Here is a 27,132-nt window from a genome sequence, read left to right as displayed (position 1 = left end):
GTAAAAATAGAAATAGTACTTAGCCAAACTAACATTAACAATGTCTTGTAGTAAATAAGTTGGGTATGGTAGGGTTTACAGCACGAACGTCTCTTTATCATATAATCAAGCATTGATTGCAAAATGGTCTTGCCAAGTTCATAATTATGTTTCTATGTTCGGTTCAAACGTTTTAATTGCAATCAATACACATAGTTTTTTGATTGTCTCGATTTAAATAAAAATTTTAATCAATTACAATTATTTAATTAAAAATAAATTCTTTAAATTGCAGGAGCTAGTTAACAAGCATATTCATTATGTACATATTCAATTCATTTACTTACTAAATTTTTAAATATTCACATAGTAAAGGACTATAGTATTTTCGGTTTTGTAATGATTGCCATTGTTTTATATTATATCTTAATTGTAGTGAAAGAGAATACATCACTCTATAGGTTTCGAGCCTGACAAATAGATGGCACACCACATGTCCTTTCTAAATCTAACTTAGTACTTTAGAAATTTTGACTACATTCTACAGCGAATTTAGTGAAACGGCTTGAACACAAAATGAATGAATCTTGTTTAGAATTTTGTCACCAATCCGGTAATTCAGATCTAACACCCGTTGATTGTAAATGTAATGAAAAATTATTATAATATAAATGCTTAGATTCTTTCTAGAATTGGAATTATTTATGGAAGTATATATTAAGCAGTATGATTACATTAAATAATAGATTCACCGTTAAGATATAACTTACTAGCATTATACGTTTTGAATACTCAAAAAAATTATAATTAAAAAGGAACAAATGTGGCAATGTTAAAAAAATATGTATGTGTTAGAAATGAAATGTATTTTAAGGTAAAATGATGAATTATTATATATTGCTCTAACAATTAATATATTTAGATACGTGAATATGAATACATTAAAGTATGATGTATCCTTTGTGAGCCTTCATACTTCTTTTAATTGTTTGATGGTAGGATAGTTGCCCATATAAATAAAATTAATGACTAATTTAACGCAAAAAATATGAACATTTACTAACCAAAATTTAAAGGTAATTTCAATTTGATATATCAGAAAGAAAGAGTACTTAATACAAGGGAACGAAAAAGCGTAACATATAAAATGAGCTTAATAATTTTTATAAAATACTTTTCACATAAAAAATAATTTCACTTACAAAAGGTAAGAAAACGAAACTATATTCATTTAAAAAACATATTTTTAATATATTTCGAAACCGTATATTATAAATTTTCCAGAGTTCAATTTTACTCATGTTTAGCCTCTCTCTTTTGATCGTGACATCACATGAGGAGAATGTTCAACATGTTGCTGAGTTAATTATGTCGTAAGATCTCTTCAATATAGTATTTTGTAAAAACTGAAAAAAATGTCTGCCTCAACTTGTAAATTCGTTTTAGAATCAGACCTTCTCGTTTTATTCTAGTTAAAAAGAGACTCAACGCTGTCTGATTAGTTCTAATACATAAACGAACGTCAAATTCGTCTAAACATAAACACGAATGTCAAAATTCTTGAAAGTAATAGTGGTAAAAGGTTATAACTCTTAACCTATAAATTATTGTGGCTGTATAATGAACTGTAGTTTTTAGATATACTATAATGTTACATTAAGTTATATTTGATAACACTTGTGTTCCATTATTTTATTTGGATTAGAATTTGTTGTATGTCAAAGCCAAACTGAAATAAAACTCAGAGTTGATGCGGCAACATTGCAACGTATTGACGTCAGAAATTTAGATGACGTATGTACAAAATAACTTTGAATAGACTATATACAATGTTCTATTGACTTTTATTATTTATTTTACTTTTTATGCTACTTACTTTAAATTCAACTATCAAGAAAAACCAATATTCCCTTTTCCGACAATATATATAGTGAATATATTGCATCTCTAGCTGACTTGGTACCACCTCCTGAAGAAAATAAAAGTAAAGCGGAATATCAACACACAGGTTGATATAAATAGGAACGTCATATAAACAAAAACAATTTTCTGTTGCTTAATAACTTTATTATTCTCACATACACGTTCATCATTCTTTCCATTAATCGGATGTCCAAAATTAAAACAAAAAAATATAACATAATCTAAATTCAAGGTGCTAAGATATTTCTCTCCAGTTTGTGGCGTAAATCTTACACGGACCGCGTATTAATTCTCGAGAATCCTCCAGTAGATTGATTTCCAATTCACATACTATTTATTACGTAACCAAAACAATTAAAAAATAAGAGAGTAAAACAGTCATGGATGATTTGTACGTGTAGAGATATTTACAGCGACTAGAAAAAACTTGGCTTTAAATTTGATAGGATGTATTTTCATTGTCTTTTTATACAAGGATTAAAGTAAGGGACATTCGTGGCACATCATTGAGTATTTCTAGCTAACAAAGTCTATAATCACAAAACGATATTAGAGAGCTTAACGTAAAATTAATTATGGAAATACATCCTAGAGATAAACTAAGTGAAGAAAAAAAAACACGTTACAATATACATTATTAATTCAAATAATTATAGAGCTAATTATCATAGTAATTAAAAAATTGATAGAGAGAACATCCTCCGATATGTTATGCAGGCATAATGTGGTTGCCTAAGAATTAACTTAAGAGTATCAAAATATACGATTCAACAAGAAATAATTCATACAAAGGAATTTCCAGTTTCCATTGCACTTATAGCTCGAAATGGGCGCCTGTTTGATGTTCTTTGGACACACAATAAACAAAGAAACTCTGCGCGGAACTCGAATTTGGTTTGGATCAGAATTATTGCTGATTTTTATACAATGCTAAATTATCTTGTACATCTACAACAACAGCAAAAACAATATATATAGATACCTCTATAAAATATCTACCTAATTATACAAAGAGTAATTTCTAGCAGTCATAAAATTATAATCAGTTAAACTTACCAACTAAACTAGTTAATTAATATGGATAGAAGACGAAACGACTATTGATTAAACAAAAAGAGGAAAATCAAATATTTACACATCCCGACTGGATCCAATAGGTGATCGAATCGGTTACACAAATGCAATAACACAAACTTGTTATTTCTCAACCTAATTGTTCTTTAAATAGAAAAGCTTTAATTTCACTATCACAAATATCCATATCTTCCGGAAAACTCGGTTATGGTTAATATCTTGAATCAATTCTACGATTGTCAGAAATAAAAAACAGTGATATCACATTTTTTTCGTTACGATGGTTGTCAAATTAGACGCGATTGTTTATAGTCGAAATAATCAATTATTTAACAGTACGAAAGACTTAGTATTTTATATAATTTAATGTAAAATCTTAACTTTTAAATAACGTATGTAATTATTATATACGTAGAATTAAAAGCTATAACTAGATTCCGGCATAAAAAAATGCATAGTTATGCAACTCTTTATACTGCAAAATTGATTACATCGATTACACCCAACACTACAAATTATTGCTCGTTTTAACGGTAATGCAATAATGGGTAGTCCCGAATTATCATCGAAGTATATGTCCTGAATATGAACTGAAAAGTTTCTAATCATAATGACGGCTAGGTCAATGTTGAAAGTATCAGTTCAACACGGTTGTGATGCGAATACGCCTCGATATATTACCTGCGTTTTATTAATATAAAATAGTTACTGTGGATGTTACTAGGTCAGTTTAGTCTGGTCCCAGTGTTACTATTTAGACGAATTAAAAGCTTACATATTATGCGTTATTCGTATTGTTAAATTAATGATAATTACCCGTCTGGATATTATTGAAACTACGCGTTGGTAATCTAGAAACATTAAAAATCGTAAAACGACGAATGTTGGAAGGATATAAAAATAGTTATGTATTAGAGATGCAGTCGGTTTCAATGTAACATGATGCGAGCCGAGCGGTCCGATGATAATTCGGGACGTTTTTCAATACAGTGGGACAGAGTTAGTAATATTTGTGATGCACTTATAAGTGAATGGAAACGACTTAAAATTTAACCTAACTACGAGTTAACTAAACTTAGAGAGCTGGGTTAAACGAGCTATCACAAGGGCTTACACTAGTGTGAGTTACAGCTCTTTGGCTCCTGGTTTCTTCATTATGTTTGTGCTTCTTTGTGCTACATACACAAAACAAAGAACAATATTTTTTGAGTATTTTTTTTACGGTTTCGGTAGGCCTTACGGAGCTGCGGATATGTTCAGTAGGGTGCAAATCGATTGTAACCGCTACGATAAACAGCTGCCTGAAAAATTAACAAATATTTTAATTAGTATTCTTGATAAAATAACATGGAGAATTCAACGAATATTGCAAAAAAATATTGGTTTAATTCTCTGCAAGGGTTTAAAAACAAAAAATGGACAAAAATGGAGAAACTTAAGTGATCAATACCTATTCATTAGAACAGGGTGGGTCAAAAAAATTAATGAGTTTTAGGAGTTTTTCCAAGGGATCCTCATTTTCAATGTTCAAAAATTGTTCCTGAAATAAATAATGTTGCAGATTTAATTTAGATTAAATTATGATTACATTGAAAGTAAAAAATAGTTATCTTTATAAATTTTTATAAATTTGTATCAGTACGATCAGTACAAGTATACAAGTACAAGTATAACATATAATCAAGATTCCCCTACTTATCCTTAATGATATTTAAGCTCAGCATCTGATTGTGTCTCAAAAGAAGAGCTTAAACACATAAACAAATACTAATAATGGACACTGTCAAAACAGCTTTTGTCAAAAATTACTAACATGAATTATAAAGTGATTTGACATGTGACATTTAAAATAACTGAGTGAAAAGTGAACCCTATACTTTTGATATTAAATAAAGTACTATTGCTTTAGTTATTTTTCAGTTATTGGTGTTCTAATAAAAATACATTTCTGGCATTTTATTAATAAAACACATATACATGAATAAATGAAATGAATGAAAAAAAGAGACAATTTAATCAGTTCTGATTAGAGTCCTCTATTAAGTAAAATTGGATTTTCGTCTGAATTATTAATTTGAATGCTGTTTAATAATGTGGATAATAATCCTTTGTCGAATATGGAGTTATTGTGCCTCTACTACGGTAAATGGGTAATCAATTAATGAGAAATCGATACGTTAATCGTAGCGGTAATTTCAAATAGCGATGTATCAATTGTTTATGGATATGAACGCTTTTAACCCAACTTTATTAGCATAATTACCATTAAAGATATGCTGCGTTTTATTGCATCAAATAAAAGATTATTTTTAAACAAACGGCCTTTGGAAAAGCGGATATAAAGAGCGTCGAGTAATTTGAATAGATTTCCAAAAATGTAGAACGAATGATAAAAATATAAAAATCAAGTTCTTATGCAGTTTTGGCGCAATACAACTTTACAGATATCGGAGTCATTTAATTTCAAGTTAAAATGGTCCATGAAAAACTTGGGTATTCTCAAAGTCAGGATAACTAATTAAAGAAAGAAGTGACGGTCTTGTTTTTCGTAATCACTTGCAATATTATTTAATATTTGCATATAGAAAAAGGAAAATATTTATATCATCGGTTCTTTTGCATACAAATTGAGAGTTAACTGAAACATGCCTAGAGTATACAAAGCTTGTATACTGTTAAAATTATAAAGTGTAGTATGGAGGAATAAATTTAGGGGCTTTAAATTTAGTTTTTTAAAAACCTCATACTCTAGTAACCAATTTTCTCTAATATAGGATAGACTATTTGTTTATTTTTTAAGAATAAGACATTTCAACCCAGAGATATGAAATTTTTGTTAATATTAAGTCAGGAGTCCAAATAATCCCTAAAGAAAACATACTCTGTGGATGACAAAATATGTTAGAACAAGTCAAGCTCCACCAAATATGTAAGAAATTTCTGAATACGCATTTAAAATCAATAACAAAACTTACATAGTAAATATCTAAACAGAACAAATATGTAGACAAATAAAATTGTATATAGATAAAAGTCATTTTAAAATGACGCTATGTGCAAGGTAAAATGAGACTATAAAATAAAAACAGATTTCCTTCAGGAAATTAAATAATTGCACAATTATACACCCCTCAGATACGCCATAGCTTCTTCCAATAGTTAAGTCTGTCAAATCACTTGGTTTAATTGATTATTCACAAAAATTGTCAATAAAAAGTTTTATTCTAATAAGATATTCAACATAATTCAAGTTCAAGTTCATTCAACTTTAATGTTATAAAAAAATCAATTAAATTTTATTAAAATATGCCCCCAGTTCCCGACAAGGACAGGATGCTCGTAAATAAAAGGAAGGAAACTGGGGCCGGAAAGGATGAGCTGGGACCTAAAAATATCAATACCGCCTAAATCCTAGCCGTAATACCTACCCCGTATCCAGCCATAGGTCCAATTCCATGTCCGAGATAAGGATCTGCGTAGTCCCTTCCGTATCCCGCCACCGCTGCATAGCCGGCCACCGGTTGAGCTGCTGCCGCCGCGCCGTATCTCGCCGCCACCGCCGTGTAGGTAGCCGCCGCTGCGTAGCTGGCCTGCGGGGCAGTTGACAGGGGCGTTTTTAGTAAGGGAGCAGCTGCTGCTGCGGCCGCCGCGGCCTAGAACAATAGAGGCCATGCACAGCCATGCACATCTAAAGCGCAACTAGGAATAATCGACATCCAGGCTGTGCGATTATGTATGAAGTGTCCTTATAGGTCGTTTAGTGCCTTTTTATTGTATGTTTATTTTCACTTTATTAATGATCTTGTTAATTATTAAATTACTTCGTGAAATATATATTAGGATCTTTAAAATTATATCCACAAAATTAAAATGTTACATCTTTCCGGACATTATTGTTTTACTTGTTGCATATATACGTTAATGATAAAAATGTTAATAGTGCCTAGCTATATTTTAACTAATTTTGATGCCAATGATAAGGGACAGTAAAAACATTTACAGAAATTCAATAGTTCAACATATAACCACTTCAAACTTGTGGGGAAACTAGGATTTAGTGAACCAAATAGTTAGAAAACTAGCCAAGATAATAATTATCATACGAATTCACTGATACACCATAAGAGATTCCCTGATAATTAGGACAAAAGATGACTAACATCGAAGACACAATAGTAGTGTTTTATTTGTTGTTTTTTACATTTCAACTCTCTACTTTGATTACAGCTGTTTAGAATTTTAATTTTATTCTAAAATGATAAAGAACTCTATACAGCCAAAAAATTGAAAGAACCCCACAAATTAACTTAATACCAGTTTAAACTTGATGACAAACTAGGAGTTGGTAAACCAATGATAAGGTAATGACTAGAAAACGAACAAAGAAAATAACGTACATACAAACTGACTAAATAGCACTGTAAATTGGCATCACCATCAGAGATTATTTACTAATTAAGAAAAAGTTTGTAAAGAATGCCCCATACCATCAAAATATTCAAATAAAACCACAATACAATATGAAGTCACTTTAAACTTGAGGACAAACTAGGAGTTGGTGAACCAACAGTTAGAAAACTAACAAAGAACTGACTAAATACCATTATAAATTGGTTCATAATCACAAATTCTTTGTTAAAATACCTAATATTGAAAAATACTATGTAAGTGCTATAATACTAGTCAAAATAGTCCTAGTAGAAAAAATAGATATACTAGTTCAAAAAGTAACAATTAAGGAGTAGTCCCAACAGCTGATGAGCAACTAGGGTAAGTTTACAGAAACAATAACCTTGAAGTTCTTAATTTGCTCCTAAATAAACTACAATAATTTTTTCCAGAAGTCATGACGATTTACATGCATTTTAAAACATTTTATCAGACTTTAAACATATATTTTCTTCATAACAATAGCTTGAATTGTACCAAATAATACAAAGCTAATAATATTTCAAGATAAAACCGCGTCAGCTTCGAAATAAAGCGGGATTTTCTTTTGTGTCGAAGATCAGATGGCGAACGTTCCTAAAAGTCCTTATTACGGCCCCTTTTATATTTCACAATAGTAAGAACATAAAAAAGCACTAAAACAGGACCAGAAAAAATCGTGAGGGTCATAAAGTATGGGACTCCGAGAGAAGACGATAAGATTATGGCGGCGGTCCCGGTGGAAATACCGCTTTCAAGGGATGTACCCTAACCTCATCTCGAGAAAAGAAAGGTGAGGTCGTTTCTTCCCGGACCAACTCGGTAATTGATTGAACTGGATGTGTTGAAACTAAAAAAAAGGGAATAAAAAAGCGCGATATCTGAGATGAGATTAGTTTAAAACATGTTTTAAACGATTTCCACATGTGATTTTATGATTTTTTTAAATTTTTCTTTCAAAAATACTTTTCTTTAATAGTTTAATTTTTCTTCTAACATTTATAAAATAGTATATACAACAATGAAAGACAATATCATGAAATATCTTGTTTTCATGCATTCTATGTTTAAATATATAAGAATAAGAAATAAAAATTGAGTTAAAGAAATATAATTACTTTTAAATGGTATCTTATTTTGTTTTTTATTTATCAGTTATCGTTTATTTGTACAGAAGCTACTGTTTAACGTGGAATATCACGAGGTATCACCTCTTGCTCTTTGTTGGATTTAACACTACAGTTCATGCCTTAAGTAGCAAAAAGTGAGCACTCGAACTTGAGTCACCAAGCCAATAATAAGTTAGTTAGACTGTGATTCGCTTCTTAATGCTAATTAACAGATAAGTAATATAAACATACTTGAAATTCTCTATATGGTTAGAATACCAAAAAGAATAATTATTTTTGGAGTAAGTTTAAATTAATCCTTGTTTGACTTATCCCAGCCATGCAGTAATGGATATGGTTAAATAATTTATATGTTGGTATAAATTATTATATTAGTAAGCATTAGAGTGAGCATTGATAATGATTGTGAACTATGACCTCAACAACAGAAGAAGAAAAGGAAAATATATTATGAGATGATTAAATCTGATGATGCGCTTGAGCCAGGCACTAAACAGAAATGGCAAAATATGCAACATAGCAAAATCAATGGATATTATCAGTATGATGCTCGACGAGATATTGCAAAACTATGGGTCTTATAGAAATAACAAAATATTAATTGATTCTTAGATAGTCTCCAAAGATATACCAATGGAAGGAAAATGATTAACAATATATTATAAATTTAATTATATCTTGCATATATGTTATTTATGTAAGTTAACCAATGGGGACTACAGTAATTGTTCGAATGTTAAAAAAGGAGATTATAGACTACCCCAGATTATAAAACCTGCAGGGGAATAAATCAATCAATTATTGGGACAGTGCTCATAAAGATAATACAAATATGAGCTTCAAAGATCTCGTAAAAAAACAAACTAAGCAGAGCAAGCAGATTATCGAACTCCTTCAGTATTTGGAGGAACGTGTTAGATTCGCAAAGAAGGCGATTGTTATTTTCATTGATTTTCGTTCTGTTCTCAACTCTCTTAGGCTTAAGAATTAATAATAACATCATTAGGTGCGAAACGATTTGCCGAATTACTTTGCCATAGAAGAATATATCTTCTCTCAGCACAGCTTTTCCACATGTAGGGGATATAATTAAGTGAAAACTATTTAAAAAGAAAATGATATTACAGACTTTTTGAGGCTTTGAGAAATCTTCATGATATAGTTGGAATTGCAGAAGTATATGACTCCATAAATAAAGAAAATATTAACATGCTGCCAGCTGACGTAAATTTCAATGGGTTTCAATATTGCTAATATCAATATTCATAGCTACGTTTTGTAATGTGGACTTACTTCAGGTTTTAATATAATTGTTGAATGTTTTGATTAGCAACACATTGTCTACATTACATTTTTTTTGATCTGTAATAAATAATCTGGAATGATTACGACTTGAATGTGTTACAAGGAACTCAGAAGAAGTTAGGAGCTCTGGAAAGGTCGAAATAATTTTGCTAATAACTCATAATGATCTTATCAGATTATGTAATAAATTAAAGCTGTTACAACTTGGGTACGGCCGAAAGAACATAACATAATAAGAGAGCGATGTGATTGTCATGATATGATGTGGGTCCGAGGACCGGGACACTTACATATTGAAAAGTACGTCATCAAAGAATTGGAAAATTGCATGTTTGTTAAATTAAAATCTCGAAAAATTGCTTGCCAAAACAATTTTTTTCAGAGTGTCACATTATAAGAGTTATTTATACTCTTGTGCATCATCAAATGGCCATTTAACATGTTTCAAAATTGCAGCGTTTTATTGCAGCAATACCGCCCATACAAAGGAACTGTATCTATTGTGGTTAATATTATGATTTAAAAGATAAAAAAAAGGAATTGGCTTAAGTTAACTATGATTTAATCTATTAAAATATAACAGTTTTATTAAGCTATTCTCACTATCTCCAAAAACAATTATACATCTTTAACTCAATATTTTCTATTACACTGTGTGACACAATTTTTCTAATATAAATAAGATTATGTTTTTGAATTTCTTATTCGATTGTTAAAAATATTATTTATTGATATGGTTGTCGAACACGTCATGTTCCTTAGTAACAGTTTGAATACTACTTACGCTTAAAAGCTATATTACTTCATAATGGCAGCCGGTATCCTTCCATACCTATTGTATATTCAGTGATTTTGAAAGAAAACATGAAACTAATTTTAGACTTAATCAACTACAAAGAGTTCAACTGGAAAGCTTGTGCTGATTTAAAAGTTATTGCTATACTGTTTGGGCTACAGGGAGGTTTCATGAAATATTGTTGTTCTCTCTGATAGTGAGACAGTAAAGACAATAACTCTAGGACACACTATGACCAAAAAGAACTGACTTTGTTTGTGGTAAATCAAACGTTAAATATGATCCTCTTATTCCACAAGAAAACGTGATTGTAATTCTTACATATAAAACTTGATATAATGAAAAATGTTGTCAAGGCGTTGAATAAAAATGGTAAAGGACTTTTGTATTTGAAAACTGTTATCTCTAAATTAAGTGAGACTAAATTAAAAGTATAATAAATACAATAAATTCCTTGAAAATCTTAGCGCGAAAGATTTGACGGCTTGGTTATCTCTAAAGGAAGTAATTTATGGATTTTTAGGCAATCTTAAAGCTAAAAATGCCGAGCTTTTAGTGTATTACTTGTTACAGTAATTTAAAACGCAAAATGGGGTGCAAAATGCTTTTAAAAATACATTTCTTGCATTCCCATTTTGATGTTTTTAATCCAAATCTTGGAATGGTGAGTGACGAACAAAGTGAACACTTTCACTAGGATATAAAACAGATAGAAGAGCGTTAGCAAGGAAGATGTATGTTTGTAATGAAAAAGGACACTTCTACTGTTCACAAGAAGAAAAGATAATATTTTGTCATTTTCTTTCAGAATATATGACTTTTTTTCTATTGAGCACTTAAACCTGAACTATTTTGATTCATTGTCTTTTTGTAAACATATATTACTGTATTTTTAATATATTAATATAAATAAATAAATGATTTAAAATTTTCATACTGTACTTATGCATAGTACTTTAATGTATCATAATTTTAAAGTCACTTTTTGTGTTCAGCAGTTTGACAAAAAAGCCGTTTTATTTAATAATAGAGAGCAATAAAAATTGTCACACAGTGTTATTAGATTTTTTAAATACTTTACTTTATCATTATTGTATTATGATTTGTCGATAAAAAAAAGAAACAGTGACCAACAAAAATATTTTTGATCTGAATATTTACTAAATTATGATTTAGATTTGTTTAGCTTAAAAGGTATACTAACTAAAATGAGTAAATAACTTAATGAGATACGATGAATCGAATTGCTTTTAAAACATTTAATATATTTAAACTAGATATTTTTGATTATTATTTGGCAAGAATTTGGAAGATTGTTGTAATATTTTTATTGGCCATTGGACGCAGTTAAATCCAAACTACTACTAATGATGTAGTGTAGTGACATCTAGAGAAATACAACTATATACACTTATTATGTACAGAAAACATTGACCGTTATTTACACTAATAGAAAAAGAATCGCTTCCAAGAATGCATCCCATAGTGAACCGACAAATTATATCGATACGAAAAGTCACCGTCTATTTTATCAGCCAATAAAGTGAACTGGCATCCGACGGCGACTTCCGTTCGTTTACAACCCGTTAGATGTCGCCGCTGGTCGTGATTATGACTGTGTAGCGCCAGCTGCGGCACAACCTCGTCGAATGGCCGCGCGTTTATTTCCCTACCCGCCTTACCTGCAGTCTCGTGTAGTTTGGATCGGCGGCATGGGCTGCCAGGAACGGGTCGTAGTAAACTCCGCCATCGACTGGAAGCGTGTTTAATACGGGCGTGTACCCATGCAGAGTTCCTAAAAAAGATATAGCAATTTATTGAAAATGTTAACGGAAACCTTATTGATTGAAAACATTTCTGTCATATTTTAAAATTTAAAACTTTAATGATGTATTCTCAAGACGTTTTGTTTTAATATTCGAATTATTTTCGGAGTTACAGGGATTCTTGTACCGGTCGAGTCGAACAATAGACGGTAGGCGTTGGCCGACTACCTGAGGATGAGTTCCATCAGAAAACATTACATTCCATATATATATTAGGTGCTTGCATGTATTCGGTTCATTTAATTGACTGTAAAAAATTATTTATTGAGATAAATTTACACAATATTTTTATTGTAAGGATGTCGGAGAGATAAATGATTAAAACTTCTAATTATGATTGTAAAATTCTAATAGTTATTTCCCAAAATACCGGTTTTATAATATCCGCATTTTTACAGCTTTCTGGCTGTATTTTGGGTCTCTAGCATATTGTCGGTCAATGTTGGAGAAATGGCTTATTTGGAGAAAAATCTTTAAATTGGCTACTGGTCAGGAGAGAAAGCGAGTTAAGAACGTTAAATAGAGCGAACCGAGGGGTTCTAATTCATTCGCTTAATTCACTAAATTGAATGAACTCACAATTCACGATAATTCGGGAGTCGGGGTCAAGAAGTCTAGATAGAAACACCCATATTAAAGATCACCTTGATCAGTTGTGAGCAATCAGGGTGTGAATTATCAACAAATAAAAGGGCTCCAACGGCAGTTCGTTACGAGAGCTATCGAAGAAGATCTCTAACGCCGAAGAGAGAACTAATTTTTTATTAACATTTATTAATCTAAACATTTTAAATTATTTTATAAAACTTTTTCCCAATCTTTCTGGTAACACGGTGACAACCCGTGGAAACAAAAGGTTAAAATTTAAAACTTTAATAATGTATTCTCAAGAGGTTTTGTTTCAATATTCGAATTATTTTCGGAGTTACAGGGATTCTTGTACCGGTCAAGTCGAACAACAGACGGTAGGCGTTGGTCGACTACCTGAGGATGAGTTCCTTCAAAAAACATTATATTCCATATATATTAGGTGCTTGCATGTATTCGGTTCATTTAATTGACTGTAAAAAATTATTTATTGAGATAAATGTATACAATATTTTTATTGTAAGGATGTCGGAGAGATAAATGATTAAAATTTCTAATTATGATTGTAAAATTCTAATAGTTATTTCCCAAAATACCGGTTTTATAATATCCGCACTTTTACAGCTTTCTGGCGGTATTTTAGGTCTCTAGCATATTGCCGGTCAATGTTTGATCATATTTTATTATCGCTATCTGGCCTCTGGCTTATTTGGAGAAAAATCTTTAATGGCTACTGGTCAGGAGAGAAAGCGAGTTAAGAACCTTATATAGAGCGAACCGAGGGGTTCTAATTCATTCGCTTAATTCACTAAATTGAATAAACTCACAATTCACGATAATTCGTGAGTCAGGTTCAAGAAGTCTAGATAGAAACACCCATATTAAAGATCGCCTTGATCAGTTGTGAGCAATCAGGATGTGAATTATCAACAAATAAAACGGCTCCAACGGCAGTTCGTTACGAGAGCTATCGAAGAAGATCTCTAACGCCGAAGAGAGAACTAATTTTTTAGTAACATTTATTAATCTAAACATTTTAAATTATTTTATAAAACTTTTTCCCAATCTTTTTGGTAACATGGTGACAACCCGTGGAAAGATTTTCTTTGACTACAGAAGGTACTATGTTTGGTGAGTAGATAATCCCCATTTCAACTGTAACGGTGTATCCTTCATAAATCTTGCAAAGTGTAGCATTGTCATGCAAAGGATGACTGCGTTTGTTACTCGTTATTGCTGGTCTCTTTCTGCAAGAATACGTCGTTCAATTTGTTCAGTTAACGCTGGTAGACACCTGCAGTAACAGTTCCCTTCGGTTTTAGCAGTACGTAATACAATACACCTTGCTCATTCCACCATATGCACAGAAAGACTTTATGGCCATGAACATTTTGTTTTATTGTCAATATGGGTGGCAAAATTTTGGATAAACCTTTGATTTCTTGTGCTTGGCATTGTCGTAGTAAATCCTTGATTAGAGTCTGTATATACTGAATAACTCAATAAAAAGGTTGTTTTATGTAGAGAAATACCGAAACCATCGAATGTATCTGTAAGGTTAGGTTGTTTAATAATTGGTTATATCGATACTTCACATATCCATCAATACATGTTGTTGATCAAAATTCACGCAAGCCCCTAATACTTAAGTTAGGAGGCATTAATTCAAAGAATTGAGAGATTTTGCTGTTTGCGCTGTAAGCAAAATACCCGGTTTAAACTGTGTCTATATTATATTTGATCTACGTACAAGTATTTTTCATCGATCATTGTATATTAAAAACCGAATGATGTCTTTAATAGAGTCTGTTGTAAAAAAATTAGTTTTCCCCAATACAATCCCACACTTTCAAACAAAAGAAAATTCTTTTTTATTTCCTCAAATAGTCCGTAAACTATTAGCAAAAGTGTCCGAAATTGACATAGCTGCAGACCCACCCAAGAACTGAATAAGATTTTGAATTGTTATCAGTTCATTATAAATAAAAAGCAATCGATGAACTTGAAAAAAATACCGATAACGAAAGGATTTCTCAGCAGGAATCAAAATACGGAAGGTTTGATAAACAGCTACATCATAGAGGAAACTAGATCAGGCTCACATTCGCTTCAAAATCAACATTTTATTCTGTAGACATTTCTAGAATTGCCTAAACAACTACTAGATATTTGAGTCTCATACACCATGGCCATTATGTTAGACAAAAAGCACAATAGATCATCCTCAAAATCAAAGAACTCTAATGGTTAGTCGGAATGTACTCCCAACTAAACCTAAAATCAAACCTTGATTTTTCAGTCAATATCGGCTTATCGCCTTTATACCATTTGCATCTGCCGTTGCCAAAACAAAGTTCTTCGATTGGTAATAAAATTATCAATGCTTATCGCTACGTAACCGACGAAAAACTATATGATGACTTCGAAATCAAATGGACTTACGAATTTATCCAAGATTTCGTCTGAAAACATGAAAAAAGTGTTAGTAAATCACAGAAACGTAGAAGCAATAAAGGTACTGGACAACACGCAGGAAATCAGAAGATTGGAGCGAACCAAACCACATGAACTTATATAGTGCGTAAGTGTTTAAACTTAACTCGTATTCCTTACAGATGCAAGTACAACAGCACAATAGTATTGATTTTGCAAATTAAGATTTTAGTAAGCATATATAATGTAAGTTGTAATACAAAGTACATCATGAGTCTCAGAAAAATATAAAACAGGTACTTATAGTCTGCTCAAAACTGCAGTGAACTCATGTCATCAATATTTGCCTGTTGAAAGTCGTAAATTCGTTTTACAGTCAGACAAATTTTCCTTCTCATCACTACATAGTATAAAACAAAGTCGCCTTTTCTGTCCCTATATCCCTATGTGCGCTTAAATCTTTAAAACTACGCAACGAATTTTGATGCGGTTTTTTTCAATAGATAGAGTGATTCAAGAGGACGGCTTATATGTATAATACATGCATAATATACTAAGGCAACATTGCTAATTTTAGAGGTTTCTAACGTGATGTCGTAAATTAACCTATTTTTTTAGGCTTATTTAGCAATTAGCAAAAACGCTGCCTAACCCTACGAGTTAGATCAAATTAATGTACTACAGTATTGTACACCATAAAAAGGTCTACAAAAAAGTCCGCGATGGTATATGTTTATCTTTTAGGGATAACCCACATTAACCATTTTTATTGTTTACTTTTTACGTGAGAAAATGGCTTATTTACGAAGCTATTTTAAGCAATACGGCATTAATCCTTATTGAATTAAGTACCTTAAATACAGTGTGCAATTAATATAGATCAATATGGTTCCTTACAGCATGTAAATTAAACAAATATTTTCGGAGATATTACAAATTTAAAATTTGCGTTTAAAAATGTGTAATGTAATAAAAATTGTATGAATTTAGATATTCCAAAGATAGCAGGAAATCTTCATAGTAAGTATAGGGGAAGAGGAACTGTTTTACTCCAAATTTAATGCGTGCAGGCCAAGGGCAGTAATGAATGAACCAAAAATACTGGATCGATTTTAATCATGTTTTCATTGAGTGACATAGGCATATATATTTTATGCCCGTGCAAAGTCGGAGCGGGCCGCTATGTTTTTATATACAACGTTCATATTTTTTCTGTAGTGTATTTAATTTAGTATCAGCATTGCACCCGTGCGAAGCCGGGGCGGGTCGCTAGTTTTATTCTATTTAAAAAGAGATAAAATGTGGACAAGTTAGTAAGTGTAACCGAATGAGCCTTCAAAAGTTGTCCGTTTATCTGCAAGATTCTTCAAAATATTATAATTACGGGTTATAAACCGACAAACCTTGTTTTGATGCTTTGTTAATATTATTAGCGTGTTGCAGCTGCACCGAATATTAGTACACGCGCGGCCATCAAGATATCTCAAAAAATAAAAAACAATATAACCTTAAATTCACCAAAAAGAAACCGTCTTTATGCGGAACGGGCGAGCAAGCAAGATCAGCTTGATGTTAGCTGTATCAGAGATCAAATATACGAAATGTTTAAAAACAACAAGTAGTGTTTTCAACATCCCTTCATACACTGTTTGGTAATATAGGATTTAAGTGGTGTACAGATAAGTGGTGGTGTACAGACGTTGCTTTTAAATGATTAGATTTTATTTAGATTAGAATTTCGTTATATCTCAAAGTCAAAACGTACTAAAACTCAGAGTTGATGTTTCCTTTCTCAATATATACGTTTACGTTTTTAAGAATTAATTTTTTTATTTATAACAAAACCTTTAAAATCTATTAAACAAAATTATTACACAAAAATTAAATCTAATCGAAATTATTTCTTGAACAACTTAGTATATATAAATATATTAATGATGGCATACCTGCTAAAGGTGTGGGATGTCTCGCGAAAGCTGCTGCCGCAGCTGCAGGATAAGCCGCTCTCGCGCGTCCTCTTTGTATAGCAGCAACTCCCGCTCTTAACGTCGCCGCATCTGCTGGCCATGGAATAACTGGTACTAAAAGTAAATTCAATTATATACCACGTGATTGTCATCATAAACTTCAAATATCAAGTCAACAACAAGGAGATCGGTTATTTAAAATAAAACACTCTAACGTGACCTTACCTGCTGGAAGGGCTGGTGGTTTCTTCGTTTGTACTCGGGCTGTGGCATTGTTAACCTAAATCATGTCAAAAAAAGACAGACGATTAAAAGGTGTTCTTATTTAATCTAATATAACCACTCGTCTCGTTGCATTATTTTAGATGAATGAACAATCGTAATAGACCAAAACAAGTGCTTATATTAGAAGGTAAGACTATGGAGCATCACAGAAACCCATAGAACTTACCAGCTGATTCTTATCTATGGTTACAAACGTACACAATTACATAAAATCAGACAACCTAACAATTACAAGAACACGTTAATTATAGTAACATTACATAACAAAATAAAAAACAATTATTACCTATAGTATTTAATTCTGTTGTACAAACATAAATCTCAAAATTTGACTAAAAAAAAGTTAATAGATATGAATGTAAAGAGAAATTTATATAATCCATATATAAGAAAAAAGTAAAAAAAACCTTATTTGATAAGAATAAACATGAATTATTTCATAAAATTAATTTGTTCATATAATTGTATAATTTCATTTGTTCTAAATATGTATAAAAAACAAATAAAAATGGAGATACAATAAAATAGTAAAATATTTTTGTGAAAAAAAAACAAGAATCATGACAACATATGAGCATACTCCTGATATCTTCCTCATAAAACAATAATAAACTATAAAACACATTATTTAATTATAAAATAAAACAAATTATATCTGAATTAATGTTAAAATGTTATACAAAAACTGTAATAGAGCTTCTGGTATCTGTAATAAGTCTCAATAACAATATGAAAATAAGTAAAATTACAAACAACAGTATATAATTATTTAACAAAATACTTATTAGAACAAATAGAAATTGTCTGATTTTAGCTTACAATGATTTTAATGTAATTTGAGTGAAATAACATTTTTTCCCGGAATTGGCCATCGATGATTTTTACTGATTTATTAATACCATGTATAAATCATGATATAACTTTCTGGATTCTAAAAAAAATGTTATTTCTCCTCGACGGCACTCTAAAAACGATGGGATACTCAATATGTATTAACCCACATCGACAAAAAAGAAAGTGATTTGGAAAAATCAGGTGCGCTCTGAGAATGCGATAATTGTTGCAAAAAGTGGATATCGGACGAAGAGCTGAGTACTGATGGTTCCCCGTAAAATTCTTACGGGCAACATTAAATCTTTAGAATGCCGTTTTTTAGCGAGACCAGTTTAAACAAATGACATTCCCTATATAGATATCGGCGGTCATTTAGACCACACGATATAATCATTTTCGATGCCTGCTTTGGCGAATGATCTTATTTCTTTTTAGGTATTTTTACTCTTTAGGAATCAGCTTGTCTTTAACCTTAATGATAAAAATAATTATATAATTCTGTCGATGAAGAAATTATATGATGATGAAATAAATACTTTAACCGTAAAAACCGTTTAAGACAACATCTTATTTTTACGTTGTTTAAATCTAAATCGTTGCTAGATAATGGAAAAAGGTACTAAATTAAATGGAAACAATACAGAGCAAAAATTGGAAGAAAATTGTTTTAAATATTTTAATTTTTCTTATCAATATTTTTAGCTGGCACAAAAATTTTCAAATAATGATCCATTAATAATCATTCTTCTCTTCATTCTTCAGTTTTCATCAATTCCTAAGTCGAATTTATGCCGTATGTTCACCGATAACCAAAAATGTCAAAAAATATTGGTAACGTTATGCTTCACATTTTTCATACCAAACTCGCATAACATTGTTAACATATATACAATGTACGATTGTCTATTGATGTCTATGTCTTCTCTTCTAATATTTTGATATTTATTTGTCATAATTTGTTTTTGTTCAACAAGGTTTTTTTTAGTTTTAAGCTAGAATTAACTTAATTTTCACTAAAAAATATTAAAATTCCTAGTAAAAGCTTGGTCGCTTCATATGTTATTTTTTAGCATTTATATGTCAGCAATAATGTAAATTGTTTTATGTATGTCACTTTATGAGTTGTTGGAAAAATAACTTTAGGATACCAACATTAATTAGACTTCTTCATCAACATTTTACCATGCAAATTCAAACTGAACCTTAATCAAATTCAATCATCATTAGAAATGCTTAAAACTTCAATTGAATGACAGCAATACTTTGGTACCTACTTATTAAAATTATTCGTCGCATTTTATCAGTGATCAGTTAAGTTATCTTTGTTATTTTTTGGACCCGTTTATTTGTTTTTATCAATCTAAGTTAGAAGTCAGCAATAATCTAAATTGGTTTACATATTTCAGGTCACTCATGGAAATTGGAAGAAGGAATTTTAAGATATTAAAATTTGTTCAAACAAATTTTAAAAACAATTCAAATTCAGATGTATATTCAATTATACTCAATCATCAATAGAAATATCTAGAATTTGTGTTAGATGTTCATGTTCATGAGGTTTTATGTCTAAACTTTACGCTACTCTAAACTGTTTCACATATTTTCAACTTCACGTCACTAATGGAAGTTGGAGGGAATAATTTTTAAGATTAAAAAAATTGCTTACAAAATTTTAGCAACAGTCTAACAATAATCCAAATTCAAATTGTAAAAATACCTAAAATTTGTATACGAAACATAAAATATTATGACAACAACAATATTTGTGATACCTGTTCATAAATATTTATCAACGAACCTTAGAGGTCAGCAATACTCTTAATACCTTCACATAATCTCAATCTCCATGTCACTCATGGAAGTTGGAAGGAATAATTTTAAGACTTACAAAAATTCTTTACCAAATTTTAACAATAACACAAATTTAATAGAAATTTTAAACTCACATATTATTACAAATAGTTACGGAATTTAGTTAGAGGCCAGTAATACTTTCAAATTTACCATATTTTTAACTAAAATTACTTAAAGCTTAGATTGAAGAATTTAATATTAATGGTTAATTTTATTAAATTAATTAGTCAACATGTCACCACAGCGGATGAAAATAAAGGTATAGGAAGTTAGTTTAGTGTTGGCTTTTCGCCAATTATATGCAGTTAACACATCAACTTTATTTGTCAAAGATAACATTGAAATTATGTATAAAATTGATTGTTAAATGATCAGTGTCGATTAAAATAACTTAATGTCAATACAATAAAGTTTATTTGTTTCTTAATCACTATTTTACAGATTTCGTAACCTAGTGGTTGCATTAAAATGACTGTAATGACTGATTGGACCGCGATTGTATGGTTCAATAAAACGTTTTTTAAAATGTTACCGATAAATCAACTCAACGTAATAATATTAATTGGTTAAATGGTCTCTATACCAGTTTAATTATTATTAAATCCATTAAATTAATTAATCAATACGGGCTAATGAAAATGTGCTTGTAATGCTCCGTAAAAATCATGAGAGTTCATACATAAAATCAATATTGATGTGAAACTGGCCTATAGCCAAATATATGTTTTTAGATCGATTTGCTTTTATTTTATTAGCTATGTCAACATCTCAATTATGCACACAATCTTCAGTCGAACGTGGTACATTATCAATAACAATAAATGAACAGATATCAATATATTTTAAAATAAGTTGTTAGAAAAGGCATTAGGGGGTATAATAAACTGGAATGTCACTTATTTAACTTATCCTTATCTTAATAACTACATTTAAAACTAAGCACTAACCTATCTGACTAACCAAAGGGCCTTCAAATAACATCATTCGTCATATAAACTCAAAACACTAGGAATATAGTTTTTATTTTACTATATTTTTTTTATTAAACCACTTGTTTCAATTAGAAACAACAATAGAGTTTAATGAAATCGAATTGCTCCAGTCATTGAACAAAATTCTTTTTTATTGATACCTATTTTAAAGTACGTCGATTATTCTTAATTAGGGCGAAAAATTCTGAATAAAAATGGTAAGAGAAAACTCACAAAACATTAATATCATGTATCAATAAACTGTTAATAAGCTGGATTAGTGTCAACGTACCGAAACTAAAACAAAACACTAATTAATATATGAAAACTGATATTACTGATTAAGGTTTTTGTACTGTTTATAAAAATATCCTGTGTATTTTTATTAGTTTTATAGATCTTCATATTGTTTCAAAGAAAATAGTGGAAGGAAGGATATATAAACGAAGAACCAGTTCGAACTAAGTTAAATTTTTTGTTGTAAATAAACTAAAAAAAAATAATATGGAGAATATATTTTATATATGTTCAAACTTGACGAATTACTAAAACGTTTTTGTACAGCAACTAAAATAAGCTTTAGTTTATTTCAAACGTTTAGTGTTAACTTTATGAAGCTAAATCTTGAAGACCTTTATTTAATTGCTGAATATTCATTCACGACAATAAACATTCATTAATAGTGAGTATTCTCAGTGAACTTCTTCATTTGAGAGGTCTCTATCCAACAAGAAGGAGCGGAGCTGTGTTTATCTGACTAAAACTAGTCGATATTTCGCAATCGCTCGACAATGGATCTGCAGGAGAGAAGGTTTGATACCGAAGCTATTTCACTTTTTTTCCTTCTCTGTTCCGATATGGTAATCTCTTTCAGAAGAATAAGCCACTGTGTTGTCCATATTCTAAACTGCTGTTTATTGTATTTTTTTACAGCGACATCTAGACATATACTTGTTGCTCATGCTTAGATGAATAGTGAGCATGTCCTTACAGCCTTCTTCTGACACCTTTCCAATATTTCAATATTACTGTTGCTTGCTGCGGCCTATATTAGTTGAATGTCGTATGTCCATATTGTATTCATGATTGACTTGCACATTATCATATTATTCATATTATATATTTGAATATAATATATATATTCAACCTTGCTTATTGAGGGTCTTGCTTTTGTTAAGATTAATTTGGCGTACATAAATCTGAAATCTATCTCTCAAAGAGGCCCTGTGGGGTTGCTATAAGACCGATTTTTATTAGATTTAATGTTGTACCAGCAGCCATACAGTGTTCATCTAAAACTGACTGGACCGTATATCCATAGCTCACACATTGTTGATGCTCTTTTATTCACGTACTTATCATCCTCCAAGTTCTTTCTATGTACAATTTTTCACACTCACAGGGGATCTTGTATATAACTACAAACTACACCTTCCTGTGTGGATTCAGCCAATAGTTTAGTACGAAAAGTAATTTTCATTTAAAACAACTACTCCAGTTTAAAACAGGCTAAACAAACTAAGGAGAACATTGTAATGTAACAAGCTCACGACTAACAATCAATAAAACATCACTTCAACACATGGCGGTGAAAAAAATGCGCCTAAAATTGGATGAAAATCATCTACCTGATAGTAATGGAGTCAGTTTTCAAGGATTTTCAAAAAGTAACAAAATGTGTGAAAACAAAAGTGCTGTTTTTTCTCACTCCAAATTTAAAAACTCGTTATTCCACGGTATTAGAAAGTTCAGTTCTCATTTAGTTTAGTTTTGATTTTCTATATCTTTAATTGTATGACTGTGAACATTTTGGTTACATTTAATTTAAAAAATCGTTAATTAAACTTGATAGATGATATATAATCAAATAGAAATAATATGAAGATAACTGTAGCGATAATATACCGAATATGATTTTTATTTTCGAACTTCACCTGACCAATTTATTAATACTTATTATATTACATCATTTATATAATATTCCTTCCTATTTCTTGAAAACAAGAGTATATAAATCAGGAAAAATGATTAAATATGTTGTTTCGTTACTCTAAACTTAAACAAAACACCACGTTATTCCAATGGGTTACAAATATAAATATTCACAATTCTGCTGTATATCTTTATGTCTTTTTCGTCTTCCATATCTTCAACAGTATGAAAGGAAACTGAGAATTATTAATAGTTAAATAAACAAATAAACAGAAACAATATGTAGATAATATGAAGAACTATTATATACTGAGTGTTCTTTGAATGATTATTATTTCTGTAAATTAATCGGTCTTTTTAACAATACTCATTATTACATTGTTTTCTTTAAAATATCTTCTCTCTTTTCATGTTTATTCAAGACGTATAGCGTTTGCAGTAATTTGAGGTTGTGATAAATGACAAACGAACGTTTCGGGTATATGACAAGTGTGGCAATTTGAAGGTCTCTTTGGTCGGGGTCACAAGTGGGTAATTGTGGCAATGGGGTGCCGTCAACGCTGCCGCCCGGCCCGGTAGCGTTGGCGACGCCCCCCTGGCCTTATCCACTTACCTCCTCGGCGGCCCGTGAGCGGGAGGGAGGGAGATCGGAACTACAACTGTCGCGTCATCAGCGCAGGCCAATTAAATGGCCGACACGGTCTAGAGACAACGTACAGACATTGGAGAACCGATTCAAGTGACTTACAGATTTTTTTTTGTTTTGATTTTATCGATTTTTTTTTGGTACTGATAGTGTGTGCGGCAAAAGAACGTCAAAACAACACGTGTGAAGCGGGGAGGTGCTACCGGTTAGTCACTAAAGCCAACAAGCCAGCCACACGGGGGTTTTGACCTTGTTTTACCGGGGAGGGACGGGACAGGCCAGTGCTACACGTAGAGCTATAAGTCATGCACACCTCTATTTTTCTTCCCTCAACCACGGTGCCGTGTAGTCGGTCTCGTGCGCGCTCCGCATCAGCACTATTTGCGAATGTTACAAAACCGAACCCCTGCATGCAGAGACAGACAAGACATGCATTATAAACAGCTCTTCAAACTCGTGCAATGACATGATGACGTTAGACATTAGACATGCCTCTGTCTAGAAGCCTCATTCAACACTCGCTCAACTATTCGGATCGTTTTAGGGTTAGACTACGTTATACTGTTAAGCTGGCCGATAAGAATCTTCTACCAGCCCCAAGGTTTTCGTTCTTAATACGTCAACAAGAAAATCGTGAATATATTTACCAAGAAACGTTAGTGATTTTTTTATCAGTATGCTGTTCGTAACACTAATCATTTGCTAAATACCAAAACACTTCACGATAACATTCTTAAGACATAAAATATAAACAATTAATTCCGAAATCACTCGATCAATTGTTTACCTTAACATTATTTGCCTTTCTACATCTTCATTCTTCGTTATGAATGCAAGGGAGATTATTTTATGTATCACTATTTACTCAGAATTATAAATGCAAAATACTATGAAATTCGAATTTAATACGATTGGCGTTACTTATATTCATTAATTGTATTTATAAATAAGATATATTCCATATTCATATTTATTCATAAATGTCTCCTATTTTGCTTACAAAAAATCTAACGTTTATAAAAATTATTAGGAATTAAATACAGTTTTTTACTACATTAAATTTAATTAATAACATTGTTGTTATTTATTATTAATAATTGATTCGCCATTAATATCTTAATAATATAAATGTTAATTTTAAAGTAATATTTAATGAAATATCTGAAGAGTATTTATTCTTTCTTATCACTATTTATTCAAATTTATGAATGCAAAATGGTATGAAATTGGGATATCATTAAGTTAGTTATATATCTCGAATTTATGACGCCTTATAGTACGTTTAGCGTTTATTTCTTATATATATTCATTACTTGTCTCATAACAAAGAAAAATTAAGTTTTATATTCATAAATTTCCCATAATTTTTTTTTAATTATATTTTAATTGCAAGTCCAACTTTTATAAAAATAATTAGGAATTAATTAGTAATAAGCCACACGTTACAATATTTGGTATAAATTTAATGATCTTTAAATTTAATCAAAAACGTTTGTTTAATTTGTTTGAAAACATTGTCAGTATTCATTTATTCCTTTATCTTAATAATTACTATTAATATAATTTTTACTAACATTAACAATTATAATCGTTATTAATAATATTTATAATATAAATGTTAATTTAGACGCAGCTGGATAGAAGATAGCTAGAAGATAACTCTCATTCTTTATTCAAATTGTTAAAAATCTTTAAAAAAAAACTTCATTATTCTGTATAACTTTACTTTAGTTGTTGTTCAGTTGTGTTTTACTTTAGTTAAATACTTACGTGTAATTATACATATTAATTCAGATAAAATTAGAATTCGTTTAAGAAAAAATGTAATACTTTAGAAACTGATTCTTTATTGAAATGAATATAATACTGAAAAAAAAAGATTTACTTTCTAAAACATCTCAAAACTGTTTGCATAATTTTACTACCTTTTATTAAATATTTTCATGAATTATTATAAATATTAGATTAAATGAAGCAGGATATTATAGAATTTATTTAAGAAACAATATAATATACAATAAAGAAACTCATTATTTATTTAAAATTGGAATATTAAAAAAATATTTAAAAAAACTTGCCTGTTTTATATTTGTTTTACTACCTTCTGTAGAATATTTTAATGAATTATTATAATATTATAACTAATGTTTTGGTATTTAGCAGATCAAAGAAAAAAAAATTATTCAAAACTAATAATTAAAATGTTAATAGATGTAATTAATATGGGAACATTAGAAAAAAAAACGACTGATTTTAGATGAAATTAACAACTAATTGCCGCTTCTTTATCTCGTATACGTCATATCCATCTACTGACAGTCCCTTACACCAACATAACCTAGTCTACACCCAATTGTCTCATATTCATCATAGTCATAAAAATAAAACTGAACCACGCATTCTAGACTTCTAGGGGGGCTTCCTTTTGTCAAATAATACAATATAATAATCAAAAGTTACCATTTCACATATCACATAGTAATTTCGTTTTAAAAATTTTCTGGCTGTATATCAATCAAAACCTAACCTAAACAGACACATCTGTCACTATCTAGTCAAGAAGTCAAATAGAACGTTACAGAGCTGCATATATACGTGTACAAAAATCAAAAATAAAACGATTTTCCAACAATAACTAAAATTAATTATCCACAAATTTAAAAAAAACGTATGTATCATTTTTTTAAGTTTCTAAGTATTAAGTAGATCGTTAGTTGTATATCGCTATCAACAAGGCAAATTACATTATACAAAGGGATAGTTTTCTGTAGTTTAGGTATGTTTCAGCAAGGTAAGCCTAGTTTGGTTTTAAACGGTTGGGAATGATGCCCTTTACTCTACTGAACTGACTAGTAAAAAATGAATTTTACTCATAATAGAACCAATATAGTTTCTAGCATATTTTTGAATCATTGTAATAAGATCTAAAAGCATATTTATTTCATATTAAGTGTAGAAAAGTCATTCCACCTTTTTACAGTAACTGTTTCGTCATACTTGTATTTAAAATTTGGTTTACATCAACAATTATTTCACTGGGTTTGTATCTCTTGCAGAAAGCTGTCGGCATAGAAACTGTTTGGTATAGAGCACAAAGAAAACAAACTTTTGGAGCGACTCAACATTAGATAAAATTAAAGATGAATTCAAATTTAAAAAGA

The 27,132-nt window shown here is 30.4% G+C and overlaps 1 protein-coding gene across 8 annotated transcripts in view; it reads right to left on the bottom strand.

Annotated features, from left to right (window-relative positions):
* Positions 1-2,024: 2,024 nt before the first annotated feature.
* Rbfox1 (RNA-binding Fox protein 1) overlaps positions 2,025-27,132 on the bottom strand; it is a 238,105-nt gene continuing 212,997 nt past the window's right edge. For 6 of the 8 annotated variants that reach the window (XM_076413652.1, XM_076413651.1, XM_076413653.1 and 3 more), the window contains 6 exons: positions 24,285-24,377; positions 17,675-17,729; positions 17,429-17,563; positions 12,318-12,430; positions 6,405-6,629; positions 2,025-4,277 (listed from right to left, as the gene is read on the bottom strand). In XM_076413652.1, the coding sequence (XP_076269767.1) occupies positions 4,233-4,277; positions 6,405-6,629; positions 12,318-12,430; positions 17,429-17,563; positions 17,675-17,729; positions 24,285-24,377 (666 nt within the window). In that variant the 3' untranslated portion in view covers positions 2,025-4,232. The remainder of the gene's footprint in view (positions 4,278-6,404; positions 6,630-12,317; positions 12,431-17,428; positions 17,564-17,674; positions 17,730-24,284; positions 24,378-27,132) is intronic. The other 2 variants (XM_076413655.1, XM_076413654.1) reach the window with 1 other exon arrangement.

This window comes from Rhynchophorus ferrugineus, unplaced genomic scaffold (genome assembly GCF_030347505.1).
Source record: "Rhynchophorus ferrugineus isolate W39M unplaced genomic scaffold, kcgeb_rfMv2 rfM9, whole genome shotgun sequence".
Classification (NCBI taxonomy): domain Eukaryota; kingdom Metazoa; phylum Arthropoda; class Insecta; order Coleoptera; family Curculionidae; genus Rhynchophorus; species Rhynchophorus ferrugineus.
This window is presented reverse-complemented; position numbering and strand designations above follow the sequence as displayed.